We start from the raw sequence: 16,071 nt of genomic DNA on the forward strand, positions 1-16,071 counted from the left end.
AATATATGTATATATACTGTGTATGTATGTATATATATACATACACAGTATATATATGTGTATGTATGTATATATATATACACAGTATATATGTGTATATATATATATATTTGCATGTATATATATATATATATACAGTATATATATGTGTGTGTATTTATGTATATATATATATATATATATATATATATATATATATATATATATATATATATATATATATATATATATATATATATATATATACACAATATATATATATATCTTTGAGACACTAGTGATTTAGGGCTATATAAGTAAACATTGATTGATTGATATATATATATATATATATATATATATATATATATATATATATATATATATATATATATATATATATATATATATATATATATATATATATATGGTCTATTTTTTTTTCTCTGAACACCTGGATCGATCACACCTTCTTTACGTTGAATCATTACTTTTTAGATTATTGTCGTCCTGCTCGGTGTGTGTGTGTGTGCAGCATGCTTAGCCATTCCTCGTCCGCTCGTCCTCTGGTGAGAATACACCTGAAAGCAACTTTGTTTATTTTCCGCCATAGCGGTGAGGATTTTAGTTTAAGAAACCGGCATCACACTGTGGATTGAAGACGCGATGCTCTCAAATTGTAGACAATGTTCTGGCAAGACACGCACCCTTTTGTAATTCATGCAATTCCTGCATGTGTGTAACACGGAATATGGAATCGTAATGTGACGGGGTCCCCACATTTGCGGTCCCCTCCGAGGTTCCTCATTGTGCCCATTAGGTTGATTTCTTTTCTTGCCCTGGTGTGGAATCTGAGCCGAGGATGTCGCAGCCCTTTGAGACACTTGTGACTTTGGGCTATATAAATAAATTAATGTTAAAGTCCCAATGATAGTCACTGGGTGTGGTGAAATTATCTTCTGCATTTGACCCATTCCCATGTTCACCCCTTGGGAGGTAAAGGGAGCAGTGAGCAGCAGCGGTGGCCGCGCTCGGGAATCATTTTTTGGTGATTTAACCCCCAAATCCAACGCTTGATGCTGAGTGTCAAGCAGGGATGTAATGGATCCCTTTTTTTATAGTCTTTGGTATAACTCGGCAGGGGTTTAAACTCACAAACTTCCAGTCTCAGGGCAGACACTCTAACCACAAGGCCACTGAGCAGGTTACCTATTGATTGATTGATTGAAATGTGTCTCCCTGCGGGTGCATCTCCTTTTGAGGGAATATTTCACGTGAGTACAATCTTTAGCGATGTAAACACTGGGACACAGCTCTGGTATCACTCAACCGGGCTCAGCAGCTCATAAGCTGATCACAGATCAGGTAAAAAAAAGACAAATCTCGGCCCCTGATCTGATCCAATGTGCAGTTCTCCACCGGTGCAAACTACAACCACAATAATTAACACATTGTTTCATCCAAATTGAGAAATATTGCAAATGTTTGCTCTGGCCCTGCACTGCGTCACATGCGTTGAGAGCAGTTCATTAGCACTAATCTGCTAGGTGTTACGTGTACAGTAGATGAAAATGTGCAGGAAACGTCAAATAACAGCCGCTCATTGATGTTGCCTCAAATCTCAGCGTCTTAGAAGATCAGCTGAGGATTTGGGTAAATTGTGCTTTATAAGCTGACGCGGTCCCGCCGCATGACTAGAAACGGTGGTTGGGACAGATTAACCTCCCCAAGCATCCCGATGGATACACGTGTGAGAATTAAGCCCAGGGAAAGTACAATATGTACCGGGGCCGCTCCGAAGGAGGGGGGGGGGGGCGGATGGAATGTTATTTTCTTTCCAAGTCATTTTAAAAAATCATATGATTTCAGCTATTTGTGCCAACATCTAAAAGCGCCACCATGTCAGGAAACTTGTAAAAACTAACATAAAAATGCAGTTGCAGCGTGACAACAGAACATAATGCACGGCAAAAAATCAAATACAGGATGTTACTCAGTTTTGATGAACATAGTCACATGTGAGGGGACATATTGGGTAAGAATGATGCGTAGCAAACTCAAATTGTTAACCAGCATGGACAGCAGAGAAGATAAGTCAATATTTTGTCTTCTCGAAGGAAAACAACTTTTTATCTATGACTCCCTGAATGGCCTTGGCATGGAACAGGCTGTTCTGAAGGAAATCTCCCGAAGACTCCTCAAGATAGACGCTTTTGACCTTCCTTTTTGTCAACAACATCTGTAGCCGAACTTTATCTGCCTCAGCCGTACAAAAACATTCACCGCGGCTCCCGAGTTAATTGGGCATTTACGAACACACATGACCCTCACCCTTGAATCAACACCTTCACCACCGCTTATCTCCTCTGGGGCTGTGGATGGCTGAGCTGCGCTACAGAGCGAACAGCGGGCCTGCGCAAACCCACCCCTCCCTCTTTTGCAAGTTGGTGTGATATATATAGGTTTAATGTGTGCCATGCTATGTGAGGTTTTTTTACTTGGACTCAGGATAGACCTCTCCTGAGGGTCTAGCCTTGGACTGATATTTTTTTACTCCCCCACCCTCTCCTAATGTCACCCTTTTCTTATCTTTTCAAGGAGCGCTGTAACCGGCTGATCCGTCAGCGTACTCGTCTTGGTAACGTATGTCTGCTCTTAGCGGGACTGTACCGAAAATCTAATTTCAGTTCTGATGTGTCTTGTACATGTTGGAACGGACAAATAAAAAGGATTTTGTTTCTTTTGGCCACATTTGATTTATGCGATTAAAGCCAAACAGTGTATTACAGGGGTGCCCATTACGTCGATCGCGAGCTACCAGTCGACCGCGGGGGGTGTGTCAGTCGATCTCCAGCCAGGCTTTTAAAAAAAATAGACCTAAAAATTAGTGATCATCAATCTTCACCAAGACGTCACTTAAATGACATTCACGGTACCGGAGGGTCTTGTGAGATGACGCTGGCTGCTGCAAGATCATTATTATTAAAATATGACCGAGAGGAAGGCGAGAAACACTTTTTATTTCAACAGACTCTCGCGCCGTACCTTCCGTCAAAACTCTAAAGGCCGACTGCACATTTCCTATCTTCACAATAAAAGCCCTGCTTCATGCTGCCTGCGCTAACCAAATACAGAGTCTCGGAAAACTGGCGTGCACAAGCGATCCCTCAGAAAGCTGGCGTGCACATCACTTGTGCACGCCAGCTTTCCCAAACTCTTATTTTGTTAGCGCAGGCAGCATGAAGCAGGGCTTTTATTGTGAAGATAGGAAATGTGCAGTCGGCCTTTAGAGTTTTGACGGAAGGGACGGCGCGAAAGTTTGTTGAAATAAAAAGTGTTTCTCGCCTTCCTCTCTGTCATTTTTTCATAATAATGAACTGGCAGCAGCCAGCGTCATCTCACAAGACCCTCGGGTGCCGTGAATGTCAATCAAGAAAGCTACGGAATTTGCCGGCAATGTTTTTCTTGTAAAGTGTATGGAAGCTGGATGAATTAGATGCCAAAAACCAACCACTTTCATGTGGTATTGTACAGAAAGGACAACTTTTTTTCTCCTCCATTTGAAAATGTGGGCGTTATCATCATTACTGTCTGATTCCAATCAATGCAAGTCATCAGAATCAGGTAATACACCAACTTATATTCTTTTCTTCGTGAAAGAAAGACATCTATATGTGTTACACATGCTTGTATTATCATTAAACACATTTAACTTGTTTACAAAAATGTCACTTTCATAAATAAATAAATATAAATGATATATATAAATGAGGTAGATCCCCTCGAGTTGGTCAATTGAAAAGTAGCTCGCCTGCAGAAAAAGTGTGGGCACCCCTGGTGTAGAAGTTAAGTGAAATGCATTCATATAGCGATTTTCTCTAGAGACCAAAAGCGCTTTACATAGTGAAACCCATTATCTAAGACAGTGTTTTTCAACCTTTTCTGAGCAAAGGCACATTTTTTGCATTGAAAAAATCTCAAGGCACACCACCAGCAGAAAACTTTAAAAAATGAAACTCTGCAGTCGATATTGACAGTAAAAAGTTGTTGTCGCAATTGTTGGATATGACTTTAAACCATAACCAAGCATGCATCAATAAAGCTCTCAAAGTCACCACCTGTCTCATCACGCCCTGACTTATTTGGAGTTTTTTTGGTGTTTTCCTGTGTGTAGTGTTTTAGTTCTTGTCTTGCACTCCTATTTTGTTGTTGATTGTCATGTCATGTACGGGTGTACTTTGTGGACGCCGTCTGCTGCTCCACGCGCTGTAAGTCTTTGCTGTCGTCCAGCATTCTGTTTTTGTTTACTTTGCAGCCAGTTCAGTTTTAGCTTTCTTTTGCGTAGCCATCCCTAAGCTTCAATGGCTTTTCTTAGCAGCACTTGCCTTTTGTTTATTTTTGGTCCAAGCATTAGATACCAATATGTCGTCTGCATATTGTGATCACGACAAATCATGTTACCGACATCTACAAAGCAATTAGTTACCTGCTGCCACCTACTGATATAGAAGAGTATTACACGGTTACTCTGCCGACCTCTAGATAGCACAGACACTCAAAAACGGCACATTTGCGGATTATAATTACTGGTTTGCAAAAATTTATTTTTAACCCCAATTAGGTGAAATTACATAATCTCCCACGGCACACCAGGCAATATCTTACGGTACACTAATGTGCCGCGGCACAGTGGTTGAAAAACACTGATCTAAGATACATTCAAACCAGTGTGGATGACACTGAAAGCAGGTGGGTAAAGTATCTTGCCCAAGAACACATCAGCAGTGACCAGGATGCTGGAAGCGGGATCGAACTTGGAACCCTCAAAAGTCCTTACATTTTTTTAAGGGTTTTAAAACATTTGGAAATCATGTTTTTTTTTGCTCAAATTTCTTAATCAACTTCAGTCCTAAACAAAAGAACAAACATGTTTTGTTTTGTTTTACCTTTTGAAAGGCTTTTACTGTCACAAGTTTAAATGAGTAAACCAACATCCATCCATCCATCCATCTTCTTCCGCTTATCCGAGGTTGGGTCGCGGGGGCAGCAGCCTAAGCAGGGAAGCCCAGACTTCCCTCTCCTCAGCCACTTCGTCTAGCTCTTCCCGGGGGATCCCGAGGCGTTCCCAGGCCAGCCGGGTGACGTAGTCTTCCCAACATGTCCTGGGTCTTCCCCGTGGCCTCCTACCGGTTGGACGTGCCCTAAACACCTCCCTCGGGAGGCGTTCGGGTGGCATCCTGACCAGTATCCCGAACCACCTCATCTGGCTCCTCTCGATGTGAAGGAGCAGCGGCTTTACTTTGAGTTCCTCCCGGATGGCAGAGCTTCTCACCCTATCTCTAAGGGAGAGCCCCGCCACACGGAGGAGGAAACTAATTTTGGCCGCTTGTACCCGTGATCTTATCCTTTTGGTCATGACCCAAAGCTCATGACCATAGGTGAGGATGGGAACGTAAATCGACCGGTAAATTGAGAGCTTTGCCTTCCGGCTCAGCTCCTTCTTCACCACAACAGATCGGTACAACGTCCGCATTACTGAAGACGCCGCACCGATCCGCCTGTCGATCTCACGATCCACTCTTCCCCCACTCGTGAACAAGACTCCTAGGTACTTGAACTCCTCCACTTGGGGCAGGGTCTCCTCCCCAACCCGGAGATGGCACTCCACCCTTTTCCGGGCGAGAACCATGGACTCGGACTTGGAGGTGCTGATTCTCATTCCGGCCACTTCACACTCGGCTGCGAACCGATCCAGTGAGAGTTGAAGATCCCGGCCAGATGAAGCCATCAGGACCACATCGTCTGCAAAAAGCAGAGACCTAATCCCGCGGCCACCAAACTGGAACCCCTCAACGCCTTGACTGCGCCTAGAAATTCTGTAGTAAACCAACATGTTGTTCAAATTTATACTAATTGAAAACTGTGACATATTTTAATTAAAACCCCTAAGCCTAAAACATCTAAATAACATTACATGTTGGGTATTTTGTAAAATGTAAAAAAAAAAATAATAATAAAAAAATCTAAAATGTTTAGGCCCTTTAAAAAATATTAAGGACTCATATGTCAGTATTAATGAATAACTGCCAGTGTATAGCACAGGGGTCGGGAACCTTTTATGCTGAGAGAGCCATGAAAGCCAAATATTTTAAAATTTATTTCCGTGAGAGCCATATCATATTTTTTTAACATTGAATACAACTAAATGCGTGCATTTTTTAAGTAAAACCAACATTTTTAGAGTATAATAAGTCTCTAATTATTTCTAATAACATTGTTACTTTTTGAACAGGTGCGGTTGAAATGGATGGATGGATTAAAATGCATGAGAATGTTTTATATTTTGAAGGTTATTTTAACATCGTGGTTACCAGCGGAATTATTCATTACTTATCGTGTTAAGCAATGTCAGCTAAGATTTATCTGAGAGCCAGATGCAGTCATCAAAAGAGCCACATCTGGCTCTAGAGCCATAGGTTTCCTACTCCTGGTATAGCACAAACTGCAAAAGAATTGGACATGGCAAACTTAAAAGTTACCATTAAAATAACACTTAAGGGAAAATGGCAAAATTGCAGCAACAATTTACTGAAAGGTCAGAAAAGTAAACATTTGTCTCCTGAGGGTTAATACTGCTAGAAATTGTTGATGACATTTTCCAAACTTTCGAAAGTATAATTGACCGAGTGAGAATAAGGACGGTTAAGATTTACTGTGCTGCAAATTTCGATACTAAACTGGTTGGGAGTTTGCCCAACCAGTCTACATGTGCTTTGTGGACTTGGAGAAGGCATTTGACCGTGTCCCTCGGGAAGTCTTGTGGGGAGTGCTCAGAGAGTATGGGGTATCGGACTGTCTTATTGTGGCGGTCCGCTCCCTGTACGATCAGTGCCAGAGCTTGGTCCGCATTGCTGGCAGTAAGTCGAACACATTTCCAGTGAGGGTTGGACTCCGCCAAGGCTGTCCTTTGTCACCCATTCTGTTCATAACTTTTATGGACAGAATTTCTAGGCGCAGTCAAGGCGTTGAGGGGTTCCGGTTTGGTGACCGCAGGATTAGGTCTCTGCTTTTTGCAGATGATGTAGTCCTGATGGCTTCATCTGACCGGGATCTTCAGCTCTCACTGGATCGGTTCGCAGCCGAGTGTGAAGCGACCGGAATGAGAATCAGCACCTCCAAGTCCGAGTCCATGGTTCTCGCCCGGAAAAGGGTGGAATGCCATCTCCGGGTTGGGGAGGAGACCCTGCCCCAAGTGGAGGAGTTCAAGTACCTAGGAGTCTTGTTCACGAGTGGGGGAAGAGTGGATCGTGAGATCGACAGGCGGATCGGTGCGGCGTCTTCAGTAATGCGGACGTTGTACCAATCCGTTGTGGTGAAGAAGGAGCTGAGCCGGAAGGCAAAGCTCTCAATTTACCGGTCGATCTACATTCCCATCCTCACCTATGGTCATGAGCTTTGGGTCATGACCGAAAGGATAAGATCACGGGTACAAGCGGCCGAAATGAGTTTCCTCCGCCGTGTGGCGGGGCTCTCCCTTAGAGATAGGGTGAGAAGCTCTGCCATCCGGGAGGAACTCAAAGTAAAGCCGCTGCTCCTTCACATCGAGAGGAGCCAGATGAGGTGGTTCGGGCATCTGGTCAGGATGCCACCCGAACGCCTCCCTAGGGAGGTGTTTAGGGCACGTCCAACCGGTAGGAGGCCACGGGGAAGACCCAGGACACGTTGGGAAGACTATGTCTCCCGGCTGGCCTGGGAACGCCTCGGGATCCCCCGGGAAGAGCTAGACGAAGTGGCTGGGGAGAGGGAAGTCTGGGTTTCCCTGCTTAGGCTGTTGCCCCCGCGACCCGACCTCGGATAAGCGGAGGATGATGGATGTATGGAACTGTAGAAATGTACCAGGAAATCACAGTGTAACAGTGTTCTTTCACAATAAAATACTGTAGTAATATTTACTGTAACAGTACAAGTGACTATAAAAAAAAAACAATATCCTTGTTTTTCACAGCAAATGACTGTTATTGTACAGTAAAAGACTGCGAACAAGTCCTCTGTAATATCATAACAAACTACTGTAAATTTCTAACTGATATGTGTTCAAACAGGTTCTGTACACTGTTGGACAGTAAGTGGCCTTATGCTGTTAAACTTTTTATTACTGTAAAATTACAATTTTGAAGTTACAACATATAGTTGTAAGTTTATTTGTAATTAACCATAAAATGTACAGCTCAGTAAATTGCTGTAAATATAATTTACAGTAAATTAGGATTAAGATTCATTGTATTGTCATTAAACATGCATGAACGAACACAAGGTAACAAGATATATATATATATATACATACTAGGGGTGTGGGGGAAAATCGATTCGAATACGTTGTGCAATTCAGAATCAATTCTCATATTTTTTTTTTAAATCAATTTTTTCAATTATTATTTTTTTGATTTTTTTTTAATCAATCCAAAAAACCACTACACAGCAATACCATAACAATGCAATCCAATTCCAAAAGCAAGCCTGACCCAGCAACACTCAGAACTGCAATAAACTGAGCAATTGAGAGGAGACACAAACACGACACAGAACAAACCAAAAGTAGTGAAACAAAAATGAATATTATCAACATCAGTATCAATATTAGTTATAATTTCAGCATAGCAGTGATTAAAAATCCCTCATTGACATTAGCATTAGAAATTTATTAAAAAAATTTAAAAAAAGAACAATAGTGTCACAGTGGCTTCCACTTGCATCGCATCTCATAAGCTTGACAACACACTGTGTCCAATGTTTTCACAAAGATAAAATAAGTCATATTTTTGGTTCGTTTAATAGTTAAAACAAATTTACATTATTGCAATCAGTTGATAAAACATTGTCCTTTACAATTATAAAAGCTTTTTTTCAAAAAATCTACTACTCTGCTAGCATGTCAGCAGACTGGGGTAGATCCTGCTGAAATCTTATGTATTGAAGGAAAACAGAATCGTTTTGAATCGGAAAAATATCGTTTTTTAATCGAGAATCGCGTTGAATCGAAAAAATCGATACATATAATCGAATCACGCCCCTTAAGAACGATATTGAATCGAATCGTGGGAAACCCAAAGATTGCGTGTGTGTGTGTGTGTGTGTGTGTGTGTGTGTGTGCTCCAAAAACTACAAAACACTATGCTATATTAGCAAACTATATAGCACATACATAGTTATGAGTATGCACAACTAATATAAATTGTTCTGTCCTAAACATACAACAAAAATACTGTAAATACTACTGTGTAAGTAATGCAATTATTAGCCAGTAAATTTATCGTGAATTCACAATGAAATGATTTACAACAAGGGTGCCCATTACGTCGATCGCGATCGACTGGTCGATCTCGGAGGGTGTGTCAGTCGATCTCAAGCCAGGCATTAAAAAATAGACATAAAAATGAGCAATCATCAATCATACCAAGACTTCACTTTCGTCAGTTGTTTGACATTCTCGGCACCCGAGGATCTTGTGAGATGACGCTGGCTGCTGCGAGCTCATATTTAAGAAAAAAATCACTAACAGGGCGGACGCAGAGAAACACATTTTATTTCTAGAGACTCCGTACCTACTGTCAAAACTCTAAAGACCGACTGCACAGTTCCTGTCTTCACCATAAAAGACCTGTTTCATCCTGCCTGTGCTAACAAAATAAGAGTCTCAGAAAGCTAGCGTGCACAAGCTAGCAAGCTACGGAGTTTGATGCCAATGTATTTCTCCCCCGCCCTCAGCGACCGCTTTCTCACTTGCTTGCCCACCCGCACACTCACTGACGTCATCACCTGCTGCCAGACATTAAAGGGCCACACACATATACTACTCTCATAACAAAGTGTTTAAAAACGAGTATGCAAGTTGGACAAATGAGATGCCAAATCCAACCACTTTCATGTGGTATTGGACAGAAAGGAGGACTTTTTTTTTCCTCCATTTGAAAATGCGGACGTTATCAGCACCACTGTCTAATTCCAATCAATGCAAGTCATCAGAATCAAATACACCAACTTATATTCTTGTCTTCATGAAAGAAAGGAATCTATGTGTGTTAAACCTGCTTGTATTATTATTAAACACCATTAACTTGTTAACAAAAATGTCTCTTTGTTAAACATGCTTGTATTATAGTAAGTCTAAAACCCAATTCAATAACCGTGTCTTTCGACAAAAGTATTTTGAGATAATCCAGGTCAAATAAACCACCGTTCACAGTGTACATGCAGACTATTTGATGTTCAATAAAGGTAAATACAGTGGTATCTCAATTAACGTGCCACAACGAGCTCATAACTCAAACACTCGTATTTCCAATCAGCCCCGTCCACTGAAATCAATTTAGTCTGTGCTTGTCCGCCCAAAACACCACAGTTTTAACATGTAACATGCCTTTTAACAAGAAAAAAAACTGTTTTTATCAATCAATCAATCAATCAATGTTTACTTATATAGCCCTAAATCACTAGTGTCTCAAAGGGCTGCACAAACCACTACGACATCCTCGGTAGGCCCACATAAGGGCAAGGAAAACTCACACCCAGTGGGACGTCGGTGACAATGATGACTATGAGAACATGATACTGTGATACTGATGATACTGATGACTATGAGAACATATGAGAACATGATACTGTGAAAGATCAATCCATAATGGATCCAACACAGTCGCGAGAGTCCAGTCCAAAGCGGATCCAACACAGCAGCGAGAGTCCCGTTCACAGCGGAGCCAGCAGGAAACCATCCCAAGCGGAGGCGGATCAGCAGCGCAGAGATGTCCCCAGCCGATACACAGGCGAGCAGTACATGGCCACCGGATCGGACCGGACTCCCTCCACAAAGGAGAGTGGGACATAGAAGAAAAAGAAAAGAAACGGCAGATCAACTGGTCTAAAAAGGGAGTCTATTTAAAGGCTAGAGTATACAAATGAGTTTTAAGGTGAGACTTAAATGCTTCTACTGATAATAATAATAATAATAATAATATAGGCACCAGCGCCACCCGCGACCCCACAGGGAATAAGCGGTAGGAAATGGATGGATGGATAAATATAGTTTGAAAAACGTTTTAATAGCCTGTAAAACAAGCAATGAAAGTGGTTTTATGAAATAATGTAATCATTCATAAGCATTTACCTTTGGGAACCAACGTTTTTGGGTCTCTCCTATGGACTTCTTCTCTGTTGTGTAACAATAGGAACTAGGAATTTAGTTTGTTGCACACGGCCACATTTGAATGATCGACCGGAGAGACCAGAGTTGAACGCAAACAATATGTAGGGCCGTTGAAATATATTATAATTAATTGCGACTTGTCCAGGGTGTACCCCGCCTTCCGCCCGATTGTAGCTGAGATAGACGCCAGCACCCCCCCCGCGACCCCGGAGGGGAATAAGCGGTAGAAAATGGATGGATGGATGTTTTAAAAACGTTTTTACTAATTCCTTTTTTTGCCCTCCAAATTAGATTTTTACATTTGCACGTATTGTCTTGTTTAGTTTAGTTTTTTTGAACATACACAGCTCTTTTATCTTCATATTTCGATGTCCAAACAGGAGTATTTTACCACCATAGAGTGCTTTTTGGAATAAATACAGTTTTATAAAATGTCTGTTAATTGAAAGGGTGGAGTGCCATCTCCGGGTTGGGGAGGAGACCCTGCTCCAAGTGGAGGAGTTCAAGTACCTAGGAGTCTTGTTCACGAGTGAGGGAAGAGTGGATCGTGAGATCGACAGGCGGATCGGTGCGGCGTCTTCAGTAATGCGGACGTTGTATCGATCCGTTGTGGTGAAGAAGGAGCTGAGCCGGAAGGCAAAGCTCTCAATTTACCGGTCGATCTACGTTCCCATCCTCACCTATGGTCATGAGCTTTGGGTCATGACCGAAAGGATAAGATCACGGGTACAAGCGGCCCAAATGAGTTTCCTCCGCCGTGTGGCGGGGCTCACCCTTAGAGATAGGGTGAGAAGCTCTGCCATCCGGGAGGAACTCAACGTAAAGCCGCTGCTCCTTCACATGGAGAGGAGCCAGATGAGGTGGTTCGGGCATCTGGTCAGGATGCCACCCGAACGCCTCCCTAGGGAGGTGTTTAGGGCACGTCCAGCTGGTAGGAGGCCACGGGGAAGACCCAGGACACGTTGGGAAGACTATGTCTCCCGGCTGGCCTGGGAACGCCTCGGGATCCCCCGGGAAGAGCTAGACGAAGTGGCTGGGGAGAGGGAAGTCTGGGCTTCCCTGCTTAGGCTGTTGCCCCCGCGACCCGACCTCGGATAAGCGGAAGATGATGGATGGATGGATGTTAATTGATGCAAAAATCCTTACATTTATTGGTGCAGTACATCTTTAGACAGTTTTAAACCAGTATTTTAAGTTCAATCGTACTACTTTATTATATGCGTGGCGCAGTGGAAGAGTGGCCGTGCGCAACCCGAGGGTCCCTGGTTCAAATCCCACCTAGTACCAACTAGGTCACGTCCGTTGTGTCCTGAGCAAGACACTTCACCCTTGCTCCTGATGGGTGCTGGTTGGCGCCTTGCATGGCAGCTCCCTCCATCAGTGTGTGAATGTGTGTGTGAATGGGTAAATGTGGAAGTAGTGTCAAAGCGCTTTGAGTACCTTGAAGGTAGAAAAGCGCTATACAAGTACAACCCATTTATTTATTTATTTATTTGGATCCATTGTGGATTGAACTTTCACAGTATCATGTTAGACCCGCTCGACATCCATTGCTTTCCTCCTCTCTAAGGTTCTCATAGTCATCATTGTCACCGACGTCCCACTGGGTCATTTTTGTCACCGATGTCCCACTGGGTGTGAGTTTTCCTTGCCCTTATGTGGGCCTACCGAGGATGTCGTGGTGGTTTGTGCAGCCCTTTGAGACACTAGTGATTTAGGGCTATATAAGTAAACATTGATTGATTGATTATCATTAAACAGCATTAACTTGTTAACAAAAATGTCCATCCATCCATCCATCATCTTCCGCTTATCCGAGGTCGGGTCGCGGGGGCAGCAGCCTAAGCAGGGAAGCCCTGCTTACAAAAATGTCTCTTTCATAAATAAATAAATATAAATTATAAATAGGAATGAGGTAGATCTCCTCGACTTGGTCAATGGAAAAGTAGCTCGCCTGCAGAAAAAGTGTGAGCGCCCCTGATTTACAGTGAAACATGTGAAATCAGACAAATGCTAAACATATATAGCTTCCATGCATGCAGATTGACAAATTGCACAAATAAAAGCGATGAATCTTGTTAAGGGTGTCTAATGTGCACGCATGAATTAAAGGGCAGCGAGATGTTTCTACCTTGAGCTGCACATGGCATTGCACCGGCGTCCACGTCATACTGTAACACTCGCTCCCCGCGTCCTCGTCCGCGTCCAGGGAGATCTTGATCTCGGCCACCTTGTCCCAGGTGTAGCAGAACTCGGTCTTGTTGAGCCAGCACAGGTTCCTGACGAAAGGAACCTCCAGGTCGGGGTCCCCCACGTTCCCGACGTCTATCTCCACGTAAGTCCTGTCCTCCGCCAGGGTCTGGATGACCAAGGAGTGGGTCCTTCTCTCCCAGACGAGTCCGCTGAACGTCCCCTTGAGGATCCAGTTCTTGTTGGGCTGGTCCACCACTTGCCAGTAAATGATCCCGATGGTCATGACGAAGAAAACAGCCACGCCGAGACACGCGATCGCGCCTTTCCACGTCTCGTTCATCTCCTTCAAACCCGTGTCCCATGTCACCTCCGGGATGGGGCTGGGGTTCCTATTTCGAGCGTGAGGCATTTTTTTTTTTTTTTCCGATCAGCAAAGAAGCAAACACCGAGAAATGCTGCAGAAAGCTCCGTGCGCCAAAAGCGTCATGGTGCCATATTTGCGCGTCTATTTCCTTCAACTGCACTCCTTATTGCGCCACTTTGCCGTCCGGCAAACCTGTCAAAACCCGCAGGAATTATTACGTGACTTACTGCATCGTGACGCCGCATGCAAAAAGGCTCGAACTATCAATAAAGCGGCGGGCTGCCCCCGGTTTGGCAGCAGTGCCGACGAATAGTCCCCGAAGACGCGCTCTCGCTTGCGCCGTGTGTGCAGTCTGACGTAACGCCGCGCTCTTTCTTCCCATGCAAGGTGGAGAGAGAGAGAGAGAGAGAGGGGGGGTCAGGGGTCTTTGCCAGAGTCTTGGAGCTGCCAGCGTGGACGAGGAGGCCACGGTCGAGCCAAGGGAATGCGTGGCTGCAGACTTTTCCGTGCGCTCTGAGTGCGTAAAGAGGTGTCCAGCCTGTACGGCAGGGGGTCTCAAACACGCGGCCCGCAGCTTAATATGAAAGTTTACATCTATATCATTTCTCTTATTTCCAAATAACATAAAGTTAGTTTTATTTAGGTTTAATGATAATTTATTAGCATCAAACCATTTTTTTAGTTTACACATCTCCACTTTCACTCATTTGCCGCTTTTCCACTAATGCAGGGGTAGGCAACCCAGAATGTTGAAAGAGCCATTTCGGACCCAAATAACACAACGCTGTCAAAAGCCGCATTCATATAAAACTTGCGAGCCCGCACTAACATTAAACTTTCATATTAAGCTGCGGGCCGCAAAATTGGCCCGCGAGCCACGTGTTTGAGAGGGGGGTCAGGGGTCTTTGCCAGAGTCTTGGAGCTGCCAGCGTGGACGAGGAGGCCACGGTCGAGCCAAGGGAATGCGTGGCTGCAGACTTTTCCGTGCGCTCTGAGTGCGTAAAGAGGTGTCCAGCCTGTACGGCAGGGGGTCTCAAACACGCGGTCCGCGGGCCAATTTTGCGGCCCGCAGCTTAATATGAAAGTTTACATCTATATCATTTCTCTTATTTCCAAATAACATAAAGTTAGTTTTATTTAGGTTTAATGATAATTTATTAGCATCAAACCATTTTTTTAGTTTACACATCTCCACTTTCACTCATTTGCCGCTTTTCCACTAATGCAGGGGTAGGCAACCCAGAATGTTGAAAGAGCCATTTCGGACCCAAATAACACAACGCTGTCAAAAGCCGCATTCATATAAAACTTGCGAGCCCGCACTAACATTAAACTTTCATATTAAGCTGCGGGTCGCAAAATTGGCCCGCGAGCCGCGTGTTTGAGAGGGGGGTCAGGGGTCTTTGCCAGAGTCTTGGAGCTGCCAGCGTGGACGAGGAGGCCACGGTCGAGCCAAGGGAATGCGTGGCTGCAGACTTTTCCGTGCGCTCTGAGTGCGTAAAGAGGTGTCCAGCCTGTACGGCAGGGGGTCTCAAACACGCGGCTTGCGGGCCAATTTTGCGGCCCGCAGCTTAATATGAAAGTTTACATCAATATCATTTCTCTTATTTCCAAATAACATAAAGTTAGTTTTATTTAGGTTTAATGATAATTTATTAGCATCAAACCATTTTTTTAGTTTACACATCTCCACTTTCACTCATTTGCCGCTTTTCCACTAATGCAGGGGTAGGCAACCCAGAATGTTGAAAGAGCCATTTCGGACCCAAATAACACAACGCTGTCAAAAGCCGCATTCATATAAAACTTGCGAGCCCGCACTAACATTAAACTTTCATATTAAGCTGCGGGCCGCAAAATTGGCCCCTCGAGCCGCGTGTTTGAGAGGGGGGTCAGGGGTCTTTGCCAGAGTCTTGGAGCTGCCAGCGTGGACGAGGAGGCCACGGTCGAGCCAAGGGAATGCGTGGCTGCAGACTTTTCCGTGCGCTCTGAGTGCATAAAGAGGTGTCCAGCCTGTACGGCAGGGGGTCTCAAACACGCGGCTTGCGGGCCAATTTTGCGGCCCGCAGCTTAATATGAAAGTTTACATCAATATCATTTCTCTTATTTCCAAATAACATAAAGTTAGTTTTATTTAGGTTTAATGATAATTTATTAGCATCAAACCATTTTTTTAGTTTACACATCTCCACTTTCACTCATTTGCCGCTTTTCCACTAATGCAGGGGTAGGCAACCCAGAATGTTGAAAGAGCCATTTCGGACCCAAATAACACAACGCTGTCAAAAGCCGCATTCATATAAAACTTGCGAGCCCGCACTAACATTAAACTTTC

At 43.7% G+C, this 16,071-nt stretch overlaps 1 protein-coding gene across 1 annotated transcript in view; it reads right to left on the bottom strand.

The window, feature by feature from the left end:
- The window catches only part of si:ch211-236l14.4 (SITS-binding protein), a 137,929-nt gene extending 123,841 nt beyond the window's left edge, over positions 1–14,088 (bottom strand). Inside the window, exon 1 of the mRNA XM_061917738.1 lies at positions 13,311–14,088. Within this exon, the coding sequence (XP_061773722.1) occupies positions 13,311–13,781 (471 nt within the window). The 5' untranslated portion in view covers positions 13,782–14,088. The remainder of the gene's footprint in view (positions 1–13,310) is intronic.
- Positions 14,089–16,071: the final 1,983 nt, after the last annotated feature.

The sequence above is a fragment of the Nerophis ophidion genome, linkage group LG12 (genome assembly GCF_033978795.1).
Source record: "Nerophis ophidion isolate RoL-2023_Sa linkage group LG12, RoL_Noph_v1.0, whole genome shotgun sequence".
Classification (NCBI taxonomy): domain Eukaryota; kingdom Metazoa; phylum Chordata; class Actinopteri; order Syngnathiformes; family Syngnathidae; genus Nerophis; species Nerophis ophidion.